Source organism: Lithobates pipiens, unplaced genomic scaffold, assembly GCF_037356315.1.
Source record: "Lithobates pipiens isolate NorthernLeopardFrog02 unplaced genomic scaffold, aLitPip1_a1.2 Scaffold_27, whole genome shotgun sequence".
Classification (NCBI taxonomy): Eukaryota; Metazoa; Chordata; class Amphibia; order Anura; family Ranidae; genus Lithobates; species Lithobates pipiens.
This window is the reverse complement of record NW_027507788.1, coordinates 62331949-62348608: the sequence shown is the minus strand read 5'-3', so window position 1 is coordinate 62348608 and position 16660 is coordinate 62331949. Positions and strand designations below refer to the sequence as shown.

Sequence of the window (16660 nt, the reverse complement as noted above, 5' to 3'; positions counted from 1 at the left end):
AGTTAAAGTCGAACTCATGTTCGACTCGAACATTGCCTGTTTGCTTATTCAGCGAACAGTGAACAATTTGGGCTGTTCGCGGAAAATTCAAAAAGCCGGAACACCCTATACAAGTCTATGGGAGAAATCTAAAGTGCTAATTTTAAAGGCTAATATGCAAGTTACTGTCCTAAAAAGTGTTTGGGGACCTGGGTCCTGCCCCAGGGGACATGGATCAATGCAAAAAAAAAGTTTTAAAAATGACTGTTTTTTCAGGCGCAGTGATTTTAATAATGATTAAAGTGAAATAATAAAAGTTTAATATTCCTTTAAATTTCATACCTGGGGGGTGTCTATAGTATGCCTGTGAAGGGGCGCAGGTTTCCTATGCTTAGAACTTTCCCTGCAAAAAGTGTCATTTGCAAGGAAAAAAAGTATTAGCCGACAATTCATTCATTGATAAAAAAAAAAAAAGCGTGGGAAAAGCGTGGGGGTTCCCCTAAATTCAATTACCAGGCCCTTCAGGTCTGGTATGGATATTAAAAACAAATTTGACGTGGGGGTCTCCCTAAAAATCCATACCAGACCCTTTATCCGAGCACGCAACCTAGCAGGCCGCAGGAAAAGAGGCGGGAACGAGAGATCGCACCCCCCCTCCTGAACGTACCAGGCCACATGCCCTCAACATTGGGAGGATGCTTTGGGGGTCTGTGACCCCTCAAAGTACCATGTCCCCATGTTGATGTGGAGAAGGGCCTCATCCCCACAACCCTGGCCGGTGGTTGTGGGGGTCTGCGGGCGGGGGGCTTATCAGAATCTGGAAGCCCCCTTTAACAAGGGGACCCCCAGATCCCGCCCCCCCATTTGAAATGGTAAGGGGGTACAAAAGTACCCCTACCATTTCACAAAGAAAGTGTAAAAATGGTTAAATAAGACAAACACACTTTTGAAAAATTCCTTTATTAAAAATAAAAATAAATTTAAAAAAAGATTCCAGCGGTGGTAATCCACTCTTGCTATCCAGCGACGGATGATCACCTCTCCGGGGTCCAGCGATGGCTGATCTGATCCAGCGATGGGTGATTTTCAGTCCAGCGCTGTCCATACATCCGTCTTCTGTCTCCACTGCGGAGACACTGCGGGAATCCCAGCGCTGACGTATTTTATAGTAGGAGGGCGGGGCCACCCGTCACCTGACCCCGCCCCCTCTGACGCTGATGAGGGAAGCCATGGGGTTCCCCAGTGACGTATGGGTGACCCTGCCCCCCTCTGATGTAACGCACCTGCACCTGGGGGGTGTCTATAGTATGCCTGGAGAAAGTGCTTCCCTCCTTCCCACCTTTAACCGCTTGCCGACCGACTCATGCCGATATACGTCGGCAGAAGGGCTCATACAGGCAAACTAATGTACCTGTACGTTGCCCTGTAAGAGGCAGCCTGCAGGCGCGTGCAACTCCCCAAGCTCCGTGAGTCGGGTCGCGGGTGTCCGCAGGGATACCCGCGATCGTCTCACAGAGAGAAAGAACAGGGAGATGCTAATATAAACAAGCATCTCCCCATTCTGCCTAGTGACAGTGTCACTAATCTCTGCTCCCTGTGATCAGGAGCAGAGATCAGTGACATGTCACACGTATCCATGCCCCCCCACAGTTAGAATCACTCCCCAGGACATACTTAACTCCTACACTGCCCCCTAGTGGTTAACCCCTTTACTGCCAGTGTCATTTACACAGGAATCAGTGAATTGATTGCTGTATAAATGACAATGGTCCCAAAAATGTGTCCACCATAATGTCGCAGTCACGATAAAAATCAATGTTTGCCGCCATTACTAGTAAAAAAAAAACTATTAATAAAAATGCCATAAAACCCCTATTTTGTAAACGCTATAACTTTTGTGCAAACCAATCAATAAACGCTTATTGCGATTTTTTTTGTGTGTGGAAGAATACGTATCGGCATAAACTGAGGGAAAAACATGTTTTTTTTTTATATATTTTTGGGGGATATTATAGCAAAATGTAAAAAATAATGCGTTTTTTTTTCAAAATTGTCTCCTTTTGTTTGTTTATAGCGCAAAAAATACAAACCAAAGAGGTGATCAAATACTACCAAAAGAAAGCTCTATTTGTGGTGTAGCGCTGACATCCTTGTTTATTGATGTGATTAAGCATGCTTTCATGTGAGGTATATGGACATTACTGTGGTTTCGTACTAGAGCCATCTAGTGACCAAATATGGGTAATGTACCTGTTTATGATGACCTCAGCATAACCTAAAGACTTGTACAGGGAGTGACTGTTTGTTTTGGATTCTGAAGGTGGACCTCGTTACCCAGGAGTCCGTGTGACCTACCCATGAACACTCTCTTTCGCAGTGCATGCTGGGTAGGGGATACACGGGCCAACAGTGGCCATTTTAGGTCTCTTGGGCCCACGCTGCCTGCCTGTGCAGATCTGTGGGGAAACTTCCCAGAGACAGTGGCCAGCAGCCATCACAGAGCGCCAGCCTGTTTGTTTGTGAGGTGACCGGACGGAGGCCTACGGTGTCCAGATTAAGAAGGTCCAGAGACACTCAGCGGAGAATTGGTGAACCAGATTGATTCAGGGAAGTGATACAGAGCGTCTGGCCCAGCTGACAGAGAGGAAAGCTACAGTCACCGGACCAAAGTGATCACACGGAACTCCGATCCAGTTGGTAAGCAGGTTGCGGCCCACCATTTGTTAACTTTTGCACGCAGTTAGACTCACATACAGGCCTCAGTGGAACCTGTAGTTCCACGGAGGCACAGCAGAACAACTGACACTGACACTGGGCAGGCTTGGGGCCTATCTACCTTGGCGCCTCAAGCGTTTGTAAATAAGTTACTGGAGTTACATCAGGAGTATTTCAGTTTAATCCTACTTTGGATTACAAATACAAAGGAGTGACTTTAGCTAGCGAAGAAAAGAAGACCCCGGATAAAAGTACTTTAAGTGAGGCCTCACGTATAGCATTTAAAGCAGGGGAGCTCCCAAGTTATTTATATATTTTTATATATATATATATATATATATATATATACACACACACACACACCTTTTGTGTTGTGTTATATTGAAATATATTGTGCTGTCGTCCTGCGTTGGGATGACAGCACAATTCCTGTAATCACCTGTGTAAATATTTTGCAGTAAAGATATTTCTGGTTAAGCATCCAGTTGTGTGGCGTACTGTTTTCTCCCAGCAGGTGGAGCCAGTGGATCCTGAGGTTATAATACAGGTACCCCGCATTGTATTATATTGTACTGTACTGTATTGCATCACAGCTGTGTCAAGGGGATAGAGAGCCAAGTTAGCGGGGTGTTGTAACCAGAGTGCAGGCCCTAATCAAATCAGCCGCTCCTTCCGGAGTCAGTGCTACAGTGGGAAAAAAAAGGAGGCCAATTTTGTTTGGGAGCCACGTCGCATGACCGCACAATTGTCAGTTAAAGCGACGCAGTGCCGAATCGCCGGCCAGTAAAATGGTCCGGGGTTTAAGTGGTTAAGTTGTGCAGTTTTATTTGGTCTATACCTTTTATACAGGATATGGACATACTACCAAGCATTCTTTAAAACGACTCTCTTGTGTTGATTTGAGTGCTTCCGGAGCTCCGACAGTCTCTCACTGATCGTCCAGACATCTAAGCAGAATTAACCCTTACAGCGCTGGTGGAATGCGTTGGTCATCTGAGGTAAGTGAATTGTGTCTTTGTTGATGCTGTTCTTCTTGCCTTGGCTCTGACAATACCGCATTCTTGTATAGTGCAAAATTGTAGAGAGGTTAATTACTGCCATGCTTTTGGGAAGCACATTAAACTAATAGTCATTGGGAGACTAATTTGAAATAGTAAAAATAGACGCTCCCAAGGGAGGAGCCAGACAGACAATCAGGGGGACTCTACCAACCTTTTGCATCTCTTTCTATCACTGTATAGAGTATAAGAATATTGTTTAGAGCTTATATTATTGTTGTACATTGCAAGAGGGTCTTGTAAGGTGAAACAACGATCCTCTGTAAATTTGTATAAGTTGCTTGTAATCAAATTAAGAATGGGTAAGGGAGGAAGTAAATAATACCCCCCACCTAATCCCAGAGAGACATGTAAATACTTTGTAGCCAGAGTGTGTGGAACGGATTATTTTTTGATAAATCCTTTCATAGACGATCTGACCGGATGGACTGAAAGTATGTGCAGTAGCTCACCCTTCCCACGCACAGGCGCAAATGACCAATTCCATATAGATATGGTCAGGGAACTTCATCTAGGGGATAAGAAAGCTTTCTCATGGTATACAGGAGACCCTGAGTGGGACATAAAGTACATGAAGGAGGCAGGAGAAAACCGACTTTGTCAGTGGAACTGTACTCTTACATCATTCATTCAGGATCATACCTTCATGCCCCGGTAAGTCTTTTAGGAAGAAATAATTGACATTTTCTTGACTCAAAGAGGGGGAGTAGCCATAGAATCACTACTGTTCTTACAAACTGAAGTTCCTCCCCCATTTCCACAGGACCACCCCCTCTGAGCTAAAGACAGTCTTGATGTAGGATATATTTCATGTACCCCTTACAAGGTCTGACTAAAACAAAGGATACACCTTGTTTTAGTTTACCACAAGCAGTACCATCTCTCCAAAGAGGAGGAAGGCATCAGACCCATTATTGAGCAATTCCTTAAACAAGGCATTTTAAGACCCATCATATCGTCTTATAACACCCCGTCAAAAAGAGTAATGGATCATACAGGTTTGTGCAGGATCTCTGAGCCATAAATAACCTTGTGATTCCAATTGCGCCTGATGTGCCATCTCTCATTACCTCCATACCTGCCTCAGCAGTGTGTTTTTCAGGTATTGATTTAAATAATGCTTTTTTTTCTCCATCCCTGTTGATGGAGAGACACAACTACTACTAGCTTTTTCCTATAAAGAGTGCCAGATAACCTGGAATCAATTGCCCCAAGGAGATATATATATATATATATATATATATATATATAGGCTCATCTACAGTCTACTCAATAGCTCTCCAGGCCACCTTACAGTCTTGGGCGCCTAGCCCTGGTTCCATCCTTCAGTTCGTTGATGACTTAGGATGAACACCCCCCCCGGTTCAGTTCGCACCAGAACCTGTGAACAGACCTAAACTTCGTGTGAACTTTAGAACCCTATTAAAGTCTATGGGACTGACTCAAAACGTTCAAAATCTAAAGTGCTAATATGCAAGTTACTGTCCTAAAAAGTGTTTGGGGACCTGGGTCCTGCCCAGGGGACATGTATCAATGCAAATAAAAGTTTTAAAAACGGCCGTTTTTTTGGGAGCAGCAATTTTAATAATGCTTAAAGTGAAACTATAAAAGTGTAATATTCCTTTAAATTTCATACCTGGGGGGGGGGGGGGTGTGTATAGTATGCTTGTGAAGGGGTGCATATTTCCCGTGCTTAGAACTGTCCCTGCACAAAGTGTCATTTCTGCAGGAAAAAAAAGTCATTTAAAATCACTCACGGCTATAATGAATTGTCGGCTCCCCGTAATACAGAGAACAGTCATTGATATAAAAAAAAAAAAAGCATAGGGTTCCCCCAAATTCAATTACCAGGCCCTTCAGGTCTGGTATGGATATTAAGGGGAACCTCATGTCAAATAAAAAAAAATATGACATGAGGGTATCCCCTAAATATCCATGCCAGACCCTTCAGGTCGGGTATGGATTTTAAGTTCAACTCCACGCCAAATTAAAAAAAAAAATGGCACGGAGTTCCCCCTAAAAATCCATACCAGACCCTTTATCCAAGCACGCAACCTGGCAGGCCGCAGGAAAAAGAGGGGGGATAAGAGATCGCCCCCCCCAAACCGTACCAGGCCACATACCCTCAACATTGGGAGGATGCTTTGGGGGTCTGTGACCCCTCAAAGCACCTTGTCCCCATGTTGATGAGGACAAGGGCCTCATCCCCACAACCCTGGCCAGTATTTGTGGGGGTCTACAGGTGGGGGGGGCTTATCAGAATCTGGAAGCCCCCTTTAACAAGGGGAACCCCAGATCCCATCCCCCCCCCCCCATTTGAAATAGTGAGGGGGTAAAAAAGTACCCCTACCATTTCACAAAGAAAGTGTAAAAGAATGTTTAAAAAGACACACACTGTTGAAAAAGTCTTTATTAAAAAAAAAAAGACTTTTTCAACAGTGTGTGTCTTTTTAAACATTCCTTTACACTTTCTTTGTGAAATGGTAGGGGTACTTTTTTTACCCCCTCACTATTTCAAACGAGGGGACGGGATCTGGGGGTCCCCCTGTTAAAGGGAGCTTCCAGATTCTGATAAGCCCCCCGCCCGCAGACCCCCACAACCACCGGCCAGGGTTGTGGGGATGAGGCCCTTCTCCACATCAACAAGGGGACAAGGTCACAGACCCCCAAAGCATGCTCGCAATGTTGAGGGCATGTGGCCTGGTACGTTTCAGGAGGGGGGGGGGGGGCGCTCTCTCTCGTCCCCCCTCTTTTCCTGCGGCCTGCCAGGTTGCGTGCTTGGATAGGGTCTGGTATGGATTTTTAGGGGGAACTCCATGCCATTTTTTTTCAATTTGGCGTGGAGTTTCCCTTAAAATCCATACCCGACCTGAAGGGTCTGGCATGGATATTTAGGGGAAACCCTCATGTCATTTTTTTTTTTTTTATTTGACATGAGGTTCCCCTTAATATCCATACCAGACCTGAAGGGCCTGGTAAATGAATTTGGGGGAACCCCATGCTTTTTTTTTTTTTTTTTTTTAAATAAAGATTCCAGCGGTGGTAATCCACTCTCGCTATACAGCGATGGATGATCATCTCTCCGGGGCCCAGCAATGAATGATCTGATCCATCGACAGGTGACCCCGCCCCCCTGTGATGAAACGGAAACCTGTGTTACATCAGAGGGGGGTGGGGTCATCCACACCTCATTGGGGAAGCCAGGCTTTCCCGCTTGCGTCAGAGGGGGCGGGGTCAGGTAATGGATGGCCCCGCCCTCCTCATAAGAAATGTCAGGCTGCCGGGATCCCCGCAGTGTCTCCGCCAGTGGAGACAGAGGATGGTTGGATACGCTGCACTGGAGGGAGAGATCACCCGTCGCTGGATCAGATAGCGCTGGACCCCAGAGAGATGATCATCTGTCACTGGATAGCAAGAGTGGATTACAACCGCTGGAATATTTTATTTTTATTTTTAAGGGTTGTGGGGATGAGGCCCTTGTCCCCATCAACATGGGGACATGGTGCTTTGGGCGGGAACCCAAAGCATCCTCCCAATGTTGGGGCCTGGTATGGTTCAGGAGGGGGGTACTCTCTTGTCCCCCCCCCCCCCCTCTTTTCCTGTGGCCTGCCAGGTTGCATGCTCGGCTAAAGGCTGTGGTATGGATCTTTAGGGAGGAAACTCATCGCCATTTTTTGTTTTATGTGGCGTGGAGTTACCCTTAAAATCCATACCAGACCTAAAGGGTCTGGTAGAGATATTTAGGGGGGGGAGGGGGGGGGGTCAAGCCAAAACACTATTGTTCTAAGCTAGCTAAAAGAATGTGAGAAAAAGATAAAACATTATACAGTTCATGATTTCTCCAGTAGCTGAAGAAATGGTGAGAAAATCTGTGAAAGTTTTAGACAAGTGTGTGAGAACAAATGAGTTAGCTGTCTCAACATGAGATTCTTCTATCTGAGAAGGTAAAGGGGTGTTCAAACTGTACAACTGGGGTTGTAAAGGTAAATGTTTTTTCACCTTAATGCATTCTATGCATTAAGGTGAAAAAACATCTGACAGTGCCTGCGCCCCCAGCCCCCCCGTTTTACTTACCTCACCCCTCGAAAGTCCCGCGCTTGTCCCCCGACGTCCTTTCCACCGTTCAGCCTGACCGCTGATTGGCTGGAGTGGATGGATGGAAAGGAGCACAGCCATTGGCTTGCGCTGCTGTCAATCACATCCACTGACGCGGAGCGCCGGGGCCGTGTGATACAGCGAGCGGCTATAGCCGCCGGCTGTATCACCGGTGCGCGCCCGCAGATGCTTCTCGCCATGAGCTCGCATGAACGTGAGAAGCACCTGCGGGAGGAAGCAGAGACAGCTGCCGAGGGACCCCAGAAGAGCAGGTTGGGGGCCACTCTGTGCAAAACGAGCTGCACAGTGGAGGTAAGTATAACATGTTTGTTATTTAAAAAAAAAAAAATATATATATATATATATATATATATCACTTCACAATCCCTTTAAGATGGCTGACAGAAAAAAGATGGACGTTTAACATAACCTTTCAAACCCCACATAATTTTTTTTTTTTCAATTTGATGCGGGGTTCCCCTAAATATCCATACCAGACCTGAAGGGCCTGGCACTTGAATTTGGGGGAACCCCAAGCTTTTTTTTTTTTTTTTTAATCAATGACTGTTCTCTGTATTAAGGGGAGCCGACAATTCATTATAGCCGCGAGTGATTTTAAATGACTTTTTTCCTGCAGAAATTACACTTTGTGGAGGGACATTTCTACGCACAGGAAACATGTGCCCCTTCACAGGCATACTATAGACACCCCCCAGGTACGAAATTTAAAGGAATATTACACTTTTATTGTTTCACTTTAATCATTATTAAAATCACTGTTCCCGATTTTTGCATTGGTACATGTCCCCTGGGGCAGGACCCAGGTCCCCAAACACTTTTTAGGACAGTAAGTTGCATGTTAGCCTTTAAAATAAGCACTTTCGATTTCTCCCATAGACTTGTACAGGGTGTTCCGTGGCTTTTCGAATTTGCCGTGAACACCTCAAATTGTTCACTGTTCATCGAATACGAGTTTGACTTGAATTCGAAGCTCATCCCTATTGATGACCTACTGTTGTGTAGTTCCTCCCAGGAAGCCAGTCAGAAAGATTCTGTTTTACTGTTAGAACATTTAACACAGACAGGTCACAAAGTGTCTAAGAAAAGCTGCAATGGTGTGGGGAAACTGTTGAATATCTTGCTTTTACTCTGTACCATAGGGAAAGGAGAATCAGTCACAAGAGAGCTGTGGCTCTCGTGGGTAGGCCCTACCCACACACAGGAGGATGTGTTAACCATCTTAGGTATGACTGGTTACTGCCACCAATGGATAACTGGTTGCTCCTACTATGAAAACTTGCTGAGACAAGCTGCTCTACCCAACAGTCCTGAACTTGTGAAATGGAGTGATGAAATGGTTTATGCTTTTGTGTATCTTAAAACTGCTATGGTAACGGCTCCTGGTTTAGGATTACCTGAAATTTGAAAGCGTTTCATTTGTTTGAAAGGGACAACTATAAACCCATGGTTGGGGTCCTTGTACAAGAGCATGGAGGAAAGCTGAGACCTGTAGCTTTTTTTTTTTTTTTTTTTTGACAGTAGTCCCAGTTCAAGGCATGCCAGTGTGTGATGACATTGGCCTCTTGCGCCATGGCTGAAGAAATGGCTACATCATTTACATTAGGTCACCCTACGGAACTACACACCAGATTGTGTATCTGCTAAAAGAAAAAATTTTTATATATTCACATGTCTGCACAACTAAGTGGGTATGAAATCATCCTCTTGAGCAACCGCTCCCTGGAGATAAGGTACAGCACCCCCACATTGTTTCACCTTTTATCCCAAGCAGGGCATTCAAACGAATTAGCCCCCACCCATGATTGTAAGACATTGTACATCAGGACAAATCACCTTGAGCCGATATACTTTCAAGTCCCATAGAAGGAGCACACACTGTTTGTGGATGGATTTTGCTCTCACCCCAATGATCACACCTATTATGCAGGCTATGCAGTGGTAAAACTTCCTGACAGTGATAGAGGCACAACCCATCCCTTATCAATCAGCAGAGTTTATGGCTCTCACTGGAGGGTGTCAGATTTTTAAATGACAAGACGTGAACATTTACACAGATTCCAAATATGCTTCCGGAGTTGCACACAACTACGGCGTAATTTGGCAGAGGCATGGTTACATTACTGCCTATGGAAAATCTGTCTCCCATTCTTCCCAAGTCCCAAACCTACTTGATGCCATTACACTACCCATTAAGATAGAAATCATTCACTGTAAAGCATAAACACACACACACACACACACACACACACACACACACACACAGTACTGATGACATTTCAAAAGCAAAATGCACTGGCCAACGCCGCTGCTAAACAAGCTGCTTTGACAGTCCCAGCTTATGCAAATACCCTCCCTTACACCCAACTTTGCCCTGGGAACAGGTTTATCAACAACCCTGTGATTTTCGTTTTGAACCAGTTGACCCTGGCCACCTATGATGAAAGTTTTAAGCCAAGGACCATTTTCCCTACGGAAGTATGTTGCAGCAGGGAATGCTACCCATGGATACCGGGTGGTGTTATTTGGCTTTATTGATTCCAGTGATGGGAATAAAAAAAATAAAAATAAATAAAAAAGCCCCAACATCTTTTGAAAGCTAGCGCATACACCAGGTACCACCTTAAAACACAGAGAAAAGAGTTGCTTTCGGATAAAGACCAAGCCTGGGCATGGTTTCCCATGTGGACTGAATGGGGAATAGATATAATGAAAAGATTAAATAACTACTCCAAAATGATAAAGAATTGTGTAGACAAACAGTTAAGTATCGAACAAATCCATAAACAACTAGATATGCACAAAGTAGCCATTGAGTCCATAAGTGCTGCTCTGACTGGACTCTGAAGTAACAGAGGACTATGCGTGCTGCACATGGATTCATAATACCAGTATTGAAATACCTGATTATTATGATATAATTGATAAAACACTGAGGTGTCAAACATCCAAGCTGAAGCCAGAGATATTGGGGGAAAAAAAAAAAAAAAAAAAAAAAAAGGTGGAACCCCTTTAAAAAGGGACTAGGAAGTTTTGGTTCCAACAGGCAAGAATGTTAATTTAAACGTGTGTATTTATATTTATATTTGTTCAAGCTTATTCAATGCATCTGTAATAATGCGACACAACGGGTCCCACACAGAGAATATTAAGTGGTCATGCTGAAATCACTTTGTGATTTAAAGAGGGAATTGAAGGGTGAGAAAGTTAATAAGACTGAAACATTCTATAAATTGCCGATAGAAAAATGTATCTTTGTTTTTAAGGTCTTGCTCGTCTCAATGGTCAAAGGTTAAGTCGGTTCCAGTAAGAACTTGTTGTGAAATTAGGTTTTCAGACAAAAACAAAACCATCAGCATCCTATGACCTATGAACTCGTTTAAATTATGTCTGATATGTCATGCTACATGTTTATATAGGATTTGTGTCTCATGTGATGAACTCTGTCCTCCCTCCAAGTTGTGCAATTTTCTTTGCCCATATCCTGTATAAAAAAGAAGGTAAAGCCCATACTACCATTAAAACTGAGCATTCTTTGAAACAACTCGCAGAGTGTTTCCAGAGCTTCGACAGTGTCTCACTGATCTTCCAGACATCAAAGCAGAATTAACCCTTACACCGATGCCTAAACATTTTTTTTTTTTTTTTACCTTAATGCAAGGAATGCTTAGGTTATAGAACCACTAAGAGGGGGATATCATTTTACAGGATTTATATAGCGCCAATGGTTTGCACAGCGCTTTACAACATAAAAGGCAGACAGTACACTTACAATACAGGAGGGACCAGAGGGCCCTGCTCATTAGAGTTTACAATATATCATGGCAATATACAAATATCTTAAAGTGGGAGTCCGCCGTTTTTTTTTTTTTTTTTTTTTAAAGCCAGCAGCTACAAATACTGCAGCTGCTGACTTTTAAAATAATGACACTTACCCGCCCAGCGAGCCCGCGATGTCGGCACCCGAAGCCGATCTCTCGATCATCTCTCGGGTGCTGGCGCCGCCATCTTGGGTATGGGAATCAGGAAGTGGAGCCTTTCGGCTTCATTTCCCGGTTCCCTACTGCGCATGCGCGAGTCGCGCTGTGCAATAAGGATGGTCCCCGCTGTCTCTGGGATCCGTGTGTTTCCCAGCAGGCAGCGGGGGACCTTCGGAAAGGGGCGTAGATTCTGCGGAAAGGGGCGTACCTTCTGCAGAATCTACGCCGGAAGTGGGTGCAGATACCTGTACTGTACAGGTACCTGCACCCCCCCCCCGAAAGGTGCCAATTGTGGCGCCGGAGGGGGGGGGGGGGAGGGTTCCAATGAGCGGAAGGTCCACTTTAGGGTGGACCTCAGCTTTAATGGTAATTCCAAGATTGGGAGAAAACTGTTCAGTCTCAGGTCACACAAGAAGACACATGGCCACTTTTTTACTGTTAGAGCAGTAAGGGCACTCCCTCCCACAAACGGTGGTTTCAGCAAAAAGACACCTACTCAAAAAAAAGGAAATCTTTCTGAACAAAATATATGGGAATTGGTAGAGACATACAAACACCCACAGAGGTTTAATTAGATGGACTGGGGTCTTTATTCAACCTTACCAACTATGAAACCATAGTAAATGGAAGGTACAAAAACTAGGAAATACTACAGGATGTCCCATATCTTTATCTGGTTAGTTAATCACCAACATGTCAAGATATGTATCAGTGCCAAGAAATAACTGTTTAAAAAAGACCACGAGTGCAGTTTGATTTCCCTTTGTGCCCATGCTAACCACTAAACAGTTATTTTGCATCGATGTATAAAATAACAGAATATATGTCACATAAAGCAGCATTTCAGTAAATGTTAAACATTCTGTAAAATACAAATCACAAATGTAATACAATGTTTTAAATCAAACTTTATTAACCTACTCAAAAATATAAAAGTATCATCCAAAATAGATGCTTGAGATTTTTTTCCCCTTCATTATCAATATTCCTGGCTTTAACATAAGGACCCTCACTTATGTGTTGCAAATGTGACTGCAAGGCCAACCAGGAGCATGAACATGGAGATACTGAGAATCACAGTGATGACTACCATTCCTCCCGAGCGTCCTTGGAGAGAGGCGTACATTTCTCGTGGGCTTTGAGGTAGATCTGAAATAAAAAATATATAATAATGAAACAACTGAAAAAAAAAAAAAGGGAGCTAGTAAACCAATACATTTCAAAGCATATCGCCAGGCACACACAAGGTATTAATGTGGAACATTAGAGAACCATGGTTAAAATTCTACAAGTTATGCATTTATAGTTTTCCCAAAGGATCTATAGTTTTAGACTGTCATTTTTTGATACACACCTTCACCACTTAGAGTGACAATAATCTAATATAATTACAGATATGTAAAAATAAGATTTTTTCATCATACTTGACTGTAAAATCCTTTTGAGTACATCATGGGACACAGGCTAGTATTAATTACCTGCTGGATTATACTCTGTCTCCAGATGAATGGACACTGGTAGACCAAAAGGTCTTTAGACAAGAAGTGATCCCCTATATTACCCCATCCCATACAGGAAGTACTTCAGTTTTGTACTGTAAAAAGAGGTTGGGTTTGGGACTTTGAATGAGGCATATGTCCAAATGAGCATACACCTCCATCCCTGTTGATTAATAAGAGGGGGGTTGGGACTGAGTGAGATGTGTGTTTGCACAATTGAAAATGATTCCACAATAATTACAAAAGTTTATTCGTAAATTTTCACATGTACATTGCAAATATGACAAGCTGATGTGCATACTTGACAATTAAAATTCATTACACATGATGAATTAAATCCATGTATACGGTTGGGATGTAAACGCATAATTGGTTAAAAAAAAAAAAAAAAAAAAAAAAAAAAAACTACATTTAAAAGCTTGCTGCATTTCGTGGATAAAGTTCCACTTCTTCAGAAGCAAATGCAGAATACACATCTACAAAAAAATATGAAAGATATTCCAATTTAAATAAAATGAGGATGGGGGGGGAAGACAGACACCCCAAAAATTATTAACATATCAGCTCTGTAATAGTTCATGAAATGCTGAGAAATGGAAGTTGAGGGAGGCTGGAAAGTCCCTGTCAGGGACAACACCACACTAGAGGGGAGGAAAGGAGAAATGAAAGGTGTCCATGGTGAAATACATAATGGTGCCTGGGAGCAGCTCCAATATCTAAATTAATGGAAAATTGTGTAGTCAGACAGCCTATGTACTAGTGAGGTCAATGTGAAGGAAAGGTGAGGGAAAGCAGAAGAAATTGTGTTAGAAAAACACCAGAGAACATCATACCAAAAAAGACAAAGTGATACAATGCAGATCCTCCCTGTCCATCACTGGGGGACTGGGTGGGCCTCCATGGGTGCATCAGTGGCATGTCTCACAAGCATGACGTCACCTCTTGGTGGCGTGGCACTGGCTGCATTGATTCCATCTTCAGCGTGCATTAGGCATTCCCCCAGGTACTGGTCGCTCCTGCATCAGCTGTCCTGGTGAGAATGCCCAACATACCCATCGTGACGTTGGGGGCATCATGCTTAGCGGCCGGGGTGGATATACATTGTAGTCCTTTGGGAAGCAATGGTTTCCCCATTTCATGCTGCACACCCTTTGGAACACACGTGCTAGCCTTAGCACCACCACCTGGTTTGCCAGGTGCCCACCCCCTCACTTCGCTCTGGGTTCATTTTTGTCCCTCGGTCACCTTAGATCATTCCAGATTTTCTGGACAGGATTGGTCTGTCGTGTTCCCGGGATCTTTGCACTGCTTAATGGTTTGTCTTTTTTGGTATGAGGTTCTCTGGTGGTTTTCTAATGGACATTTGACATACAATTTTTTTGGGGGGGGGGGGGGGCTCAGCTCCCACTTCCTCCAGGTGCACCGAGGCAAAGGAAGGGAGATCACCTCTCCCCCTACCTCTCGACAATCATCAGGTCCCAGAAGATCGCCCGGCCAGTCACGGCGCGTGGCTCCTGCATTCGCACAGTGGGAAGTGAAGCCACAGCCGGGCGTCCACACTTACAAGGCCGGCGTAACAGAGGAGGGGGAGATGAGCAGGGCTATGCTTCCCCACATCGATGGACCCTGGGACAGGTAAGTGTCCAATTATTAAAAGACAGCAGCTGCAGTATTTGTAGCTGCTGACTTTAGCAGAGCTCCGCTTTAAATTTAGATATTGGAGCTTCTCCCAGGCACCATCATCTATTTGCTGGTCTCAAGGCTGACTTTTCAGTATGTATGATCCAGCCTAAGCTTTTCAAATACTGCACTGTGTATATTTTGCCCTGTACTGAGTGATCTTTGAGCAGGAGGTCTTCCAGATACCAGAGCACCAGAATCTCTTGGGCCTTTAAAAAGACCCAGTACTGGTGCTAGGACCTTTGTGAACACCCAGAGAGTTGTAGCAAGCCTGAAGGGTAGAGCTACACAATGAAAAAGACATTACTCTACTGCAAAACGTAGGAACCTCCGATGAGGCTGAAAGATAGGTACATGTAAATATGCGTCTTTTATATCGATGGAGGCTAGAAAGTCTCCCCACTGGAGTGAGGTTACTACTGAGTGTACAGATTCCATCCGAAAGGGCTGCATCAATAGATACCTGTTCAGGGACCTTAGGTCCAAAATGGGCCTAAGATTTTGGGAAGAGTCAGGATCAAAATCTTCTGCGACAGAGGCAGACATTGACTGGACTGAAAAAAAAAAAGTACACATTGCAAGCACCCAAACTCCCCCGTATGGTCACTGCACACAGGTGTCCAGCTTTTCACTAGCTAGACTGATTGTTACAATCACTGGAACACCACACAATAATAAAATAAAAGGGGTTTCACTTACCTGTCCAAGCGCAGGGCCACTTAGAAACTAAGGGCCCAATCTTCACCATTCATGGCGGGTTCCTGTCACTTGGACCTTCAAAAGGACTGGGTACCATTTTCATGTTTAGGGTCCACTCATTTGGACCTGTACAGCTCCCTGCAGGAAATGCCTTAGCGCTGTAGAGTCCAGTATTTCTACTCCGCAGGGTCCAGTGGCCTCCGGGCATATTACAGCTAAAATCTAGCAGGATCGTGAGTCTTCTTTGCGAGGCTCGTGTACCATTTATCCAAGCATAAAAGCCTGTGTCAAATGGATCTGATCGGTCAATCCCTTGATTCATTTTGGAACCATTTGTGGGACTAGAGACCTGGAGCTCAGAGAGCTCAAACAAACCATGCCACCCACCTTGTAGACACTGGTAAAAAAAAAACTAAAAAAGTATTTCCTGTATGGAAGGGGTTATATAGGGGATCACTCCCTGTCTGAAGACCCTTGGTCTACTGGTGTTCATTCACTTGATGAAGTATAACCCAGCAGGTAATGAATATTAGCCCGACTGTGTCCCATGATGTACAAAAAAAGAAATTACGTTTTCAAACTTTTTGTAATGAGTCCTATAACCATTGTATGCCCAATTACTTGTAGATAAGTATTCAAAATGGGCACTTTTTATTTGAGTCCGAACTTCTGGTGAGAACCGAACAGGGGTCCGGTCAGCCCATCTCTATTAGTAAATAGAGTCCGCCTGTGTATAAATTAAATTTCAGTATAAATACAGCCGTTCTGTGGAGCACTCAGAGGTTTGTTAGAGCACCTTAGTGAACAACCAACATCATGAAGGCCAAGGAACACACCAGACAGGTCACGGATAAAGTTGTGAAGTTTAGTACAGGATAGAGATTAGAGATATATAAAAAAAAAAAAAAAAAAAAAAAAAAACTTTCCAATCTTTAAA

At 43.9% G+C, this 16660-nt stretch overlaps 1 protein-coding gene across 1 annotated transcript in view; it reads right to left on the bottom strand.

The window, feature by feature from the left end:
• Positions 1-12733: 12733 nt before the first annotated feature.
• The window catches only part of LOC143933191 (uroplakin-2-like), a gene marked incomplete at its 5' end in the record, with an annotated part of 42706 nt that continues 38779 nt past the window's right edge, over positions 12734-16660 (bottom strand). Inside the window, 1 exon segment of the mRNA XM_077456114.1 lies at positions 12734-12994. Within this exon segment, the coding sequence (XP_077312240.1) occupies positions 12855-12994 (140 nt within the window).